Source organism: Cydia fagiglandana, chromosome 3 (genome assembly GCF_963556715.1).
Source record: "Cydia fagiglandana chromosome 3, ilCydFagi1.1, whole genome shotgun sequence".
In the NCBI taxonomy this organism is placed as follows: domain Eukaryota; kingdom Metazoa; phylum Arthropoda; class Insecta; order Lepidoptera; family Tortricidae; genus Cydia; species Cydia fagiglandana.
In genome coordinates this window covers 20,521,918-20,534,219 of record NC_085934.1, presented here as the reverse complement: position 1 = coordinate 20,534,219, position 12,302 = coordinate 20,521,918, and the positions used below count along the sequence as shown (strand labels likewise).

Genomic DNA, 12,302 nt, shown 5'->3' with positions numbered 1-12,302 from the left:
GACCCCTAACGAAAAAGACGCGCTAACACGGGACACAACTCTGAAGCACTCGGCCCGCTCGCCTTATAAAACGAAAGCATAGCAACTCCCGCCTTGATGGAAGTTTCTTGCATAGAGTATTCGCACTGCGGGATGGTGGGCGGTAGGGCGCTACCGTCGTCTGTCAAGGTCGAGTTCGAGGCAAAAAGAGTAAGAGTAAAAGATCGGCTTTCTCTTTTGCGCTGTGGGCCAGAATACCATCCGCATTTCACACTTCACAGTGGTGGTAAATATGACTGACAAAAGTTTCCCTGCTGCCTTTTAGCAAGGCGGAGAGGTACAGGTCTTTTGCTCATTTTGGCGCCCCCCCTTGGACGGCGCCCGGGGCACGTGCCCCCTCCAACCCCCCCCTAGTTACGCCTGAGGACGGACCTGTGTCAGTGTGTTCCGCGCGGTCACGTGATTTTACCATTTACAAACAATGGAAAACAAAGCATATGAAACGTAAGAAAAAGTCACTAAGTGCTATAAAAACACACTTTCTGATAACAGAAGCATCTAATACTTTACGAGGTGGTTGAAAGCGCCTAGCTTTACTACATCAACAGTTAAAATATTTCAGTTGTTTCACTAGGTCAGCAACCAATTTCAATGTAGGTAAATAATATTATATTCCTAGATAATATAATTGTGAGTATGTAAGTATGATATATTTACAGTATTTCACCTTTACTGATATACCTACGTCCGATCTGCAAAATGATTATATTCCTTCGTGCTCTTTGACTCCTTTGAAAATCAGAAATTATTTATTTGGATTGACACCTTATTATTTTATTATTATTTTTCTTTAATGTATTGTTTTTCGGGATGTATTCAAGCGATTTGCTGAAATTTATTGAATAGTGTTCTTTATTTAGGTATGCCTTGATACTCAAAAACCGAATACCATTTGTCATATAAAAAAAAATTACTCTCTACTCAACCGGTGTTTTACAATGTAGTATACAAACTCTTCGATTATGTTTGCGTTTTCTTATCAGGTTGTCGTATTTAAGAGTAAAATGCTAATCTCTCACCCCGATTGATTAAGGTTCTACCTACCTACCTACCCACCTACCTACCTACCTACCTTACCTACCTACCTACCTTTTATTTTATTTTATTTTATTTTATTTGAAAAAATGTTTACATGACCTTACAGACAGATCCAATGCGCCATGAAACTTAACATTAACATATACCAAAGGTACATATAACAATCAGGTACAAACAAACAATTACAAATAACACAATTACAAATCACTAGTCCCTTATCACATCCACAATTACACTTTTACGGATGTAGGCCTCGCATCCATCACCTCACAGAATCTTATGCATTCATTTCTCACAGACACCCAACGCCACGCAAACAGGTCGCACTCGGGTACTGATGCCAAGAGTGCATTCAACTGTGTGAGGGCACGGAGCAGCGGAGAGTTCAGTCGTGACACGGTGCGTCCCGCTGGCAAAGCCAACAGACCGCGTCGCCGCGGTCTGAGGGCTATCCTGGGGATGTCTGGCACATGTAGTCGTACAAGTCGACTCACCAATTCTGGACAGTCCGAATCACCGCGCAGGGTCCGACACGCCAACGTCAATAAGCTAAGGTTACGTCTCACCTCCAAAGAGTTGTAACCTAAGGCCCCAAGGAGATACTTTGTCGGATAAAGAAACGGGTAATATCCAAACATTTTCTTGTATAAAAACCTTAAAAAGGCTTTTTGTACCTTTTCAAGAAGCAAACTGTAGGTAGATTCGTAGGGATGCCAAACGATCGATGATGTCTCAAGCTTGCTTCTTACAAGTGAATTATAGACAAGCCTGATAGCAACAGGATCGTTAAATTGACGGAGGTTGCGTATAACGAAGCCCAGTCTTCGAAAGCAGTTGGCAGCAAGCGTCGAGATATGCTCATGAAAAGTGAGCCGCGTATCGAAGACCACACCCAGATCTTTAATAGAACACACGCGGTTTATAGGCTCGGACCCCAGCATATATTGTGCATGCAACGGCATATGAGCACGGCTAAAAGTGCAGACGCAACACTTAGCCGGGTTGAACAGCAGCTTGTTTTCGGTGCTCCAGAAAAAAACCGAGTCGATGTCCCTTTGTAACGACTCACAGTCAGTACTTTGCTCCACTCCATACACCAACTTAAGGTCATCTGCATAAAGAAGACACTGAGCCGATTGAAGGACCGAACTGAGGTCGTTTATCATGATGCCGAATAAGAAAGGACCTAATATGGAGCCTTGACTGACCCCAGACCGGGTATGGTATGGGGCCGAGACAAAACATCCATGCTTGACGTACTGCTGCCGATCGCGTAGATAACTAGCGAAGAAAGACAACAATGCGGGAGAAAAACCAATCTGATCTAGTTTCGCCAACAACACATCGTTATCCACGCGATCGAAAGCCTTACTGAAATCAAAATAAAGGACATCAAAATAAAGACATAAAACCTTACCTACCTACCTACCTACCTACCTTACCTACCTACCTACCTACCTACCTACCTACCTACCTACCTACCTACCTACCTTACCTACCTACCTACCTACCTACCTACCTACCTTACCTACCTACCTACCTACCTACCTACCTATACCTTACCTTTATATGAACAATACCTTACCTTAATTGACCGTCACCTTAAAATGTTTATTTCCTTTCGGTACTTTAATTCTACTACGCTGCCATTAAATTAAAACGTTGTTACCGATCACTAAATAATAAGTACACATGGCTCTGTAAAAATAATAATTCTAAATATAATGATCAGAAACACGTAATGCAAAAAATATATACATATACAATAAAAAGTATAAAAACGTGACCCTTGCACGGTATGGTTAAAATACTGCCATCATAAGATCCTTATACTGTGACCCGTTTGCTATCGCCGCCGCGCACAGCGCGCGCTCACGTGCTCGTCGAGCGGTTCGGGACGCGCGGGCGGGGCTTCACGGTTTGCCGCGCACCTCACCCCCTCAGATTCGTTGATGAGTCGAATCATATCGCCTTAAGAGGAAAGGAGACGGCCGACTCCATACAAATGTAGTCCCCATTTTCCTCTCTGGATATTGACATTATGGAAAATATTTTTAAATAATTTTATAATTTATTCTGCAAGTAAGCCTTTAGGGCTCTTTCACAAGTCAATACAACTTTGTCATGGCGCTATGAGTATGCTTAACATTTTCTTTAACTAAATATGAATAAAGTTAAAGCACTTAAGTGCAAATATTAAGCGTCAACATGAATATCCGAACAAATAGTAATATTCTTGCAAATTGGTTATTGAAACAGCCTTATGTGGGCCAAGAACGACGTTCAGTTAATTTACAAACAATTTTGAACATTGTAAGTGAACTTACCTACAAGATTTGATAAAAATAATACCTACCTAAATAATTAAATATATGTAAGTACCTATAATCTAGACACGCGGCAGCGTGTCAAGCCAAGTTCAAGCAAAGGAACTGGCTAGCCAGCGCCGAGTGTAATATTACACGAACCACTTGGTGCCACTTTTGACCCTTCTATAACTCAAAACATCTTTAACGTAAACATCCATAAGGACATCTAGAAGCCCAAATTTCATGAAGCTAGCTCAAACGGTTATAAAGATATGAAGGTCAAAAAGTCGTAAATTTTAAGACTGACTGACAGACTTATAGTACCTAAACCTAACCTACTTCCAGATGACCTAGAAGGATGAAATTTGGAATCCAGCTCAGTTATTGTGTGAAACCGTAGGGAAAAATCTAAAAATAAAAAAAAGTTATAAAATAGGGGGGGCCCCATACAAAAAAACCATTTTTTATTGTGACTGACATATAAGTACCTAAACCTAACCTACTTCCAGATGACCTAGAAGGATGAAATTTGGAATCCAGCTCAGTTATTGTGTGAAAGCGTAGGAAAAAATCTAAAAATAAAAAAAAGTTATAAAAAAGTTATAGGGGGGGTCCCCATACAAAAAAAACATTTTTTATTGTGACTGACATATAAGTACCTAAACCTAACCTACTTCCAGATGACCTAGAAGGATGAAATTTGGAATCCAGCTCGGTTATTGTGTGCAAGCGTAGGAAAAAATCTAAAAACAAAAAAAAGTTAATAAATAGGGGGGGTCCCCATACAAATTTATTTTTTATTGTGACTGACATATGGGGCATTATCTATGAAAAGGGACCTTATTGTCGATGGCGCTTACGCCGCACAGCGTCGCGCGGCATTGTATTTATATCGGAGCATCGTTAATAATAGCGTAAGCGCCATCGACAATAAGGTCCCTTTTCATAGATAACGTCTCATATAGTACCTAAACCTAACCTACTTCCAGATGACCTAGAAGGATGAAATTTGGAATCCAGCTCGGTAATTGTGTGTAAGCGTAGTTTTTATCAGAATTACAAAATTTTATAAAGTTGAATAACTTTATAAAATGACTGATGAAATGAAAACTGGCCAAGTCAAATCTAACCTGCTTTAAGATCTCGCATTTTTTTTTAAATAACAGCAATTGTTATAGGTATCCAATAAAGCAAAGAAATAGAGTTTAATACTTGTTTATAATGTTATTTTGTTCCTATAAATACATATTTGGATTTTGCATAGAACTTGGCACTCATTTAGATCTCCATTCTTTCTGCGGCGAACCCCACAGCCAAGCATAATTTTTGTATTGAACTTGGCTCTCCTTTTTTACATTTATGTTTTTGATGGGATTTTGTTTACACCGTACAACTTGACCTTTTGAATACTTTTAAATTTAAGATGAGTTAAATATACTTGTCATGAGGCTGCGTTTCCACCAGAGATGAGCGAGGATGCGTAGCGAGGGATAGGATGTGTTTGTTAAGAATCAATAAAGTCACTATACGGTACAAATTAAGTGATTCTATTGGTTTTTAAAAAAGCTACGTATCCTCACACATGTCTGGTAGAAACGCAGCCTTAGACCACACTCCAAAGATAAAATACCTGTCATTAGACCATACCACAGAATAAATAATAGTACTAAGTACAGAAGACTCACTCTCTAACAAAACGCGTCTGTTACGATCAGCACAGATATGGCCGCTAGGTGGCGACAGCGCCACGTGCGGCTTATGGCAAACCCCAAAATTGGGGCCGATCGGATGTACTTTTAGCTACCTGTAGCAAAGCGACGAAATCGCGGAGTGATCGATCGTGTTCACGCCTGACCATACTCTGCCGATCGTTGGGTATATAATGAATACATACCTACCAACAAGGTAAATTTGTAATAGGTATTAATATAGCACAGACAATATTACTCGTAACAGGTTATAATATAAATTGCCTGAATCGTCTGGTGCGTAAGCTGGGGGTCATGCTCACGTAACATGACGACCTTCACCTCTATAATGCAAGGCCGCGTGGTAAACCGCACGGCGGCATACGGAAACTCATTAGTTTACATATCTTGCTAAAAGCCCTTAGTACAGTCAGCAACAAATACTTCCAGACCGAAAAGGAGGCAGTTCTTACCGCAGATGTCGCTGCAATCGTCAACCACTCACTGACTTTAAACCTTTTTGTTTTACTATGTGAGTATATAGCCTCATCGTCAAGATTGGTCAAGATCTAAATTTGAAGTATAAGCCATAAGGTACATGTAGCCCTGTAAAGGGCCCCATGGTCACGATCACGGGTCTACACAATGCTTTTGTGAAAATACAAGGCAAAATTACCCGAAAATTGAAATACGAAGAAAGTATATGTCCAATTAATTCCATAATTATAAAAGCGAAAGATAAGTATATTGATTAGTAAGTATATAACAAAACACTACTGGAACGCCATCTATTGTGGACGTGTGGCACTAGCACTCATATTCGATGAAACTTGTTTCACAATCACATAGCTCCATCCTTATCACATAGATGGCGCTATGCACAAAGTTTCGTTCCTGTTAGGTACTTGAAATTAGACTAAACAGAAGTATTCTAATTTTAATAACAGGATAAGAATTATATCAGATCCATAACGAATCAAGATCTAATTCTTATCTTGCCAAGCCAGACTGAACAGTAAAGATAGGCTACCTTTCTTCAGGCAGAGATGAAAGGAGACAAAGAAATCAATCAATAATCCAGTGGTGGGGAGAAGAGATGTGGATTCCAACAAATACTAGGTAGTATTTGTTGGAATCTCTCTCTCTCTCGGCTTGGCAAGATATTGGTTGATTTCAACATGTATCCTCTGATCTATACCTCAGTGAAAAGGCAGCCTTATGATTTGGGCAGTCTATTTATTATTCTGAACCACTTTGATGAGTGAGGGGTTTTATTTTTATGATTCTAGTGGCAGAGGCTGCATTTATTAAAAACCCCTAAATGCAGGACTGCAGATTTTATATAAAAAATCCAATGCTACTGTTAATACAGTTTTTAAACCGTTTATTTTAACACAAGTTTTACTCAACATATAATTTTAATACTAATAGGCAATTACATGTTTAGTCAAAATGAATGGTCTGATTTATATGTATTATTATTTTAATTACATTAATTACCTAAGCTTTATGGAGGTTCACAATTTTGTTCAGTTTATTCTTCAAGTTAATAAAATTTATTTTTGGAATTTCTTAACCTTTAGCCGGTCAGACATAAAACATGCAATTTTGATTTGTCAACATAAAGGTCAAATTAGAATGGCACAGAAAACCTTTATACAGGTCTTTGGTTGGCAAGACGTGAAAGACAGGTTATAGTTAAGTGATTTCATTTACAAGTGGGAAAGTGTTTATTTCAGAGAGTCAATGCATTGATTAGTATAGAAAGTCGGTTCCCCAACATAGCATAGCATAAGGTCACCACACATATATACAATTTTACTTGTAGAATGCTACGAATCCAGCAGCACAATAGCATTGTATTCTACTCTATATTATACTGTATATAATATCCCAAGAACATCCCTAAAGCTTAATAATTATAAATACTTTTTAAATACCCAGCGGTAAGGTTACGAACCCTCAATATATGGTCTAACACCACAGGAGCTCTTCACACAACATGCCTGGAAAAGTTATACAGCGAGTTTCCGGTGCTCATGGCGGGCACGGATCGAACTCACAAACAAGCCATTTTTGACAAAAGGTACAAAATACAATTATTCGAGGACGACAACTGCGAAGGACTCAATCCCCGGGAGCTGAGAATTTTCACTCGCGGACAGCGGATCAGGCTCTGGAACCTTCTCAGAAGACCTGAACATGTCAATCACCACTCCGCTAGGAGCCCATAACTCGGTATTCCAGGCTGAGTGCATGGGCATTATTAACGCGGCGGCTGCCATCACTGCAAGGAAGGTAGTAGGATCCTCCATCCGCATACTCTCCGACAGTAGAGCAGTCTTAATGGCCCTAAAAAGCCATATAATCACATCCAAACTTATACACGAATGCCACGAACGACTAATGGAGGTATGTCAGAACAATAAGATCACCTTACAATGGATCAAAGGACACAGTGGATCCCGAGGCAACGACGCCGCGGACGAGCTCGCCAGACAAGGATCGGGTGCGGGGGCTATTGGCCCGGAACCGATCCTCCCGATACCGTTTAGTAAGGTACGCTCAATGCTGCTGGCACGTACAGGGAAACTACACACAGAACACTGGCTGAACCAAGCTGGATGCAGACAGGCCAAGCAAGCCATGCCTAGCATGAACGGTAAGCTCACAAGGACGCTCCTTCAACTAGGAAAGGTTCGACTGAGTATGGTAACCAGTGTCATAACAGGTCATGGACTTTTTAACAAACATCTTTTTATAACAGGTGTCACAGACAGTCCCCTATGCGGTGGGTGCATGGAGAAAGAAGAAACAGCCTCTCACGTGGCGCTGGAGTGCAGCGGATTGGCCCCATACAGGGCAAAACATCTCGGATCCCCGAGAGACCTCCCCGAGGTCCACAGACCAACCCCTATAGACCGAGCTTATAGGACGACTCGCGGTCACCGCACGTATGGTGTATAGGTCAAATATAAGATTGCTCGCGCGCCGCTCCGATTAGTTGCGCCCAAGATTACGACCTGTTAGCTGTGTGCACGAGTCTCAGAAAATAAATCGTAAACTATTGAATTCATTGGGAAATCATGGGATATTGCAGCATAAAATGGTGTGGCAAGTCATCTAAGACTTCTACTTACAAAACAGATGGAATAACATCCCACTGGAAAGTAAAATTCATTATTTCATTGAATAATGTTTCTTGTCCGCGGGGTTCATTTTATACTGGTCACTAAGCAGAGGCGCAGTAGTCCGTCCCTTTTCGTCAACTTGAAAATGCAATGTGCTATCCCTTTCCCTTTCGACTAGTGATGTGACGATGATGGTTTCGTCAGTTGCGGAAACTTCGTGCTTCGTCATGCCGTATTGTACCATTTTGTGGTTAAAGAATTTATTTTCTCATAAAGAAATTTAACATTTCACTTAAATAGAGAAAATACAGGATAATTCATAAAATATGAGTGAGCATGCATGTTATTAACAAAATTATAATAACTAATTAAAACTAGAACATGTCATTTACGAGACATTACATATAGAAATTTAGACATAATATGTAGGTAATATGTTTTTAGAATCCTCTAGGCCAGCGGAGCCGCATGTTATAAGATGGACCTGATGATGAAAGACGTGCGAGGGAACTCGGTGTTGGTTTGTAATAGACATATGTTGTATGGGTTTTTTAGAATCCTCTAGGTGAGCAGTTAGGTCTCATGTCACGAGATTGACCTGATGATGAACTTCAAAGAAGTGCGAGGGAACTTGGTGTTGGTTTGTAATAGACATATGTTGTATGGGTTTTTTAGAATCCTCTAGGTGAGCAGTTAGGTCTCATGTCACGAGATTGACCTGATGATGAACTTCAACGAAGTGCGAGGGAACTCGGTGTTGGTTTGTGATAGACATATGTTGTATGGGTTTTTTAGAATCCTCTAGGTGAGCAGTTAGGTCTCATGTCACGAGATAGACCTGGTGATGAACTTCAAAGAAGTGCGAGAGAACTCGGAGTTGAATTGTAATAGGTATATGTTATTGGTCCATTTGAATATGTTTTTAATACAATCTTCTATGACCTTAATAAAAGGGACAAAAAAAATTTATGATATTTTGGCGACACTTTTTTTCTCGTATCGAAAGAGATTGCGATTCTGAGTGAAAATAATATAAAATTTCTAAACTTTAAAATTCAAGTTCTGGGTACTTTAAACAGAAATGCCCTAATATGTTAAGTAAAATTTTCAGGTACATTGTTAAATTACTTAATGAAATATTAAATTATTCAATATAATTATTAAGTAAGTTTACTCTAAGTATACTAAATTGGTAACAATTTTACCACAATAAATTTCGGTATCACTAGTAGCAGTACCCACTAGCTGTAATGAACATGTCCCATCCCTACGCTTACACGTATCAGCGCGCCATGTTTGAAACGACCAATCGCAACGCCGTGAGCACCCCTCCCGCACCTCACAGTTTGGTGATTTGCGTCGGGAACAAAATGGCCAATATTAGGTTTCTAGAGGCGGTGTTCTGTGCCGAGGTCCTACTCAACATCAAAGGTTTGATAGGATTCCTCGAGGAGCTGGGCTGGCAAGACTAGCCCACCCCCTATCACGCAAAATAGGCGCAAGACGTCGAGTTGCGGAAAATCGCCCGTACTACAATACAATACAATACCCAAGTAGTGGTCCTAATCCTAATAGTGGGCGCAATTGAAATAAGCGGTCACTATGCCATACTAAATTTGTACGGGGGAGCATGTGTGGTGACCTCGATTGAATTATGTGCTCCGTCTTGTAGTTGAGGTGGCGTGTGGGCACAAACCATACATATAAAACTTAATTTGGTATCTCATTCACTGTAAATGAACATCATTACTTCCACAATTATGTTTAAACTCTAAACTAAGCACCAAACATTCACATATTGTCATATTATAAACAAATTTAATGCAGATTTAAGAGATTCTACAAAGTGTTTGCATTATTACTACTTTACACTCATATATTTATAGCTGAGAACAATGCTTTATACTGCTGCTTACCTATATGTTTGCCGATTACCTGCCTACCTTAAAATATGAATTTCATTATGCAGTAACAGTTTTCAAATTAACTAAGTAACCATAAATCATACACAATAGTGAAACAATGCATCCTGTGATTATTCCTGTGTATTCCCATTAGTCCGCACCAGGCACAAATGGGACTATTCCCATCCATTCCATGTAAATGCTCCCGCATCAGGAATGGCTGTGGTCATGTGGGAGACCAATGAGAATACACAATTATTTCATAAACGAATTGTAAAAATGAGGTACAGTTATTTCTAGTTTTAGTTCAGTTTGCACAACAATGTCTTTGTTCATAGTTCATTATGTGAGTATAAAGTTGTATAAGGGTGGTATTCCACCTGGCTAATTCCTTTGTCCAATGTTAGTGTGTCTCACTCTCTCAATAAAGCAAAATTTGAAACACAGTACACATTGGACAAAGTAATTGGATAGGTAATAGGATGTATGTGTTAATGTGTCAACAAATTGTTGGCCCAATATTACAGGGTTCTGTGTTTAACTTTTATCAAACTGAAATTTGAACATTGTCATAGTGACATTGAGTTGAATTTCAAGTATTGTGAAATTGTAAAATAGAACCCTGTAATATTGGGCCAGCGCAATGCCTCAGTCAAAGCTGTCATTTCAAAAAAATATTTAAGTCCACATTTTAACGTCTAGATCGCTTCTTTCTTCGTCAGTCTTGGTTATCACTCGAGGTCTCGCTCTCCTCGCTAGACTCGTCGCTGGAGTCGTCGCCCGACCGGTCGCCGCGCGCCGCCTTCTTCGCCATCAGCTCCTTGAACTCCCGCACGGTTATCTTCCTTGGCATTATCTCCCTGAGAAACTCCAGCGTATCGTCTTCTTGAACAACGTCGGCGATATGTTTGTATTCCAAAAATTTGCTGTCGCTGTTTTTATACGCTCGCTTCGCCAAGTCCGTCACGAAGAGTTCCTGAAGATAGCAAGTTACAATCAGAGGCGATAAAATTAAGTTAACTGTGACGACCGGCAAAATAAAGCGAACTTACTGTAACTTTTGTCACTAAATATAGCGGTTCCGGGCCGACTGCTTCGACATCTGGAGAGCTTTTCATAATTGTTTTTACTCTTGATAAAGGCAAGTGTAAATCTTTTTCTGCTTTTGGCGTAGACATTGTATTTATTTGATTGAATGGGAAATGTAACGCACAATAAAGCAATCGACATCGACGCCGCGCGCATTCAATCACTGTCAGTGTCAGCTGTCAGTGTCAAGCACGGACGTAGAGATTAACTGGATGGCGGACATTGGCCAAAAAGTGTGTCCACATGAGATAGTCAAGGTGGGCCGTTGTATCTCTTTCTAATTAGGGTGACCATACGTCTAATGTATGTGGGATATTAGGATAACATTTAAATATATAGTTTGACCAGGATCTTTCCTTAATCGTACATAGTTATATTAGTAATAGAAATCATACTGTCTTTTCGCCTAAAAAGGGATGGATATAGTTTTTTCTCTTCTGTAAAACGCTTCACACAACCTTAGGTACTTAATTTAGTTGTTCTAAATGGTGTGTTCACATTACGGCACCTATGCAATTAAAACTGCACGAGGCCATGCGCTTGGCGAGGAAGAGAACCCTATGGAGGAACCTGGTCTTCAACGGAAGGATATGATGTCACGATCCTCAGTATTGAGGGACCAAGTGAAGAAGAAAAGCTGTTACTAGTAGGCGTAGGTACTGGATCACGAACATGGTCGATCGTCAGGAAGGTGGTCCGCCGTAACGTCTGTCAAGAACACAGGTATGAGTGAGAGAGATAGAGAGACAAATATGCTGACAGAACCAGAGGGTCTACTGTGAACCATGTTCGACGTGTTGCCTCTCTGTCACACTTACGTACGAATTTACAAGTGCGACAAAGACGCAACGGGGTAGGCTCTCAGGACAGTGGAGGAATTACATACAGTCTTTGCCGCCTTAGGCCCCAAGCCCTACATAGCAAGCTCTAGCCGCCCCCCCTTTCTCAGCACCCATCATATAGACTGCCGCCCAAAATATCTGGCCGCCCTAGGCCCGGGCCTACTCGGTCTTAGGGCAAATTCGTAACTGCCTGAGGGTCGCGTGGGTCCGCTACGCCCGCTTGCTATCGTTTTTAACTAGGACGCTTGTCACTGGACCATAG

At 40.5% G+C, this 12,302-nt stretch overlaps 2 protein-coding genes across 2 annotated transcripts; one reads left to right on the top strand and one right to left on the bottom strand.

Annotated features, from left to right (window-relative positions):
* Positions 1 to 6,441: 6,441 nt before the first annotated feature.
* LOC134680327 (chromatin accessibility complex 16kD protein) lies at positions 6,442 to 11,357 on the bottom strand. The gene is made up of 2 exons (XM_063539443.1): positions 11,162 to 11,357; positions 6,442 to 11,085 (listed from the first exon to the last, which is right to left on the bottom strand). The coding sequence occupies exons 1-2, from the start codon at positions 11,285 to 11,287 to the stop codon at positions 10,828 to 10,830; spliced, it is 384 nt and encodes a 127-aa protein (XP_063395513.1). The 5' UTR covers positions 11,288 to 11,357; the 3' UTR covers positions 6,442 to 10,827.
* LOC134680326 (uncharacterized) lies at positions 7,277 to 10,930 on the top strand. Its single transcript, XM_063539442.1, has 2 exons — positions 7,277 to 7,972; positions 9,618 to 10,930. Exons 1-2 carry the CDS (start codon positions 7,277 to 7,279, stop codon positions 9,675 to 9,677), a joined length of 756 nt encoding a protein of 251 aa, XP_063395512.1. The 3' UTR covers positions 9,678 to 10,930.
* Positions 11,358 to 12,302: the final 945 nt, after the last annotated feature.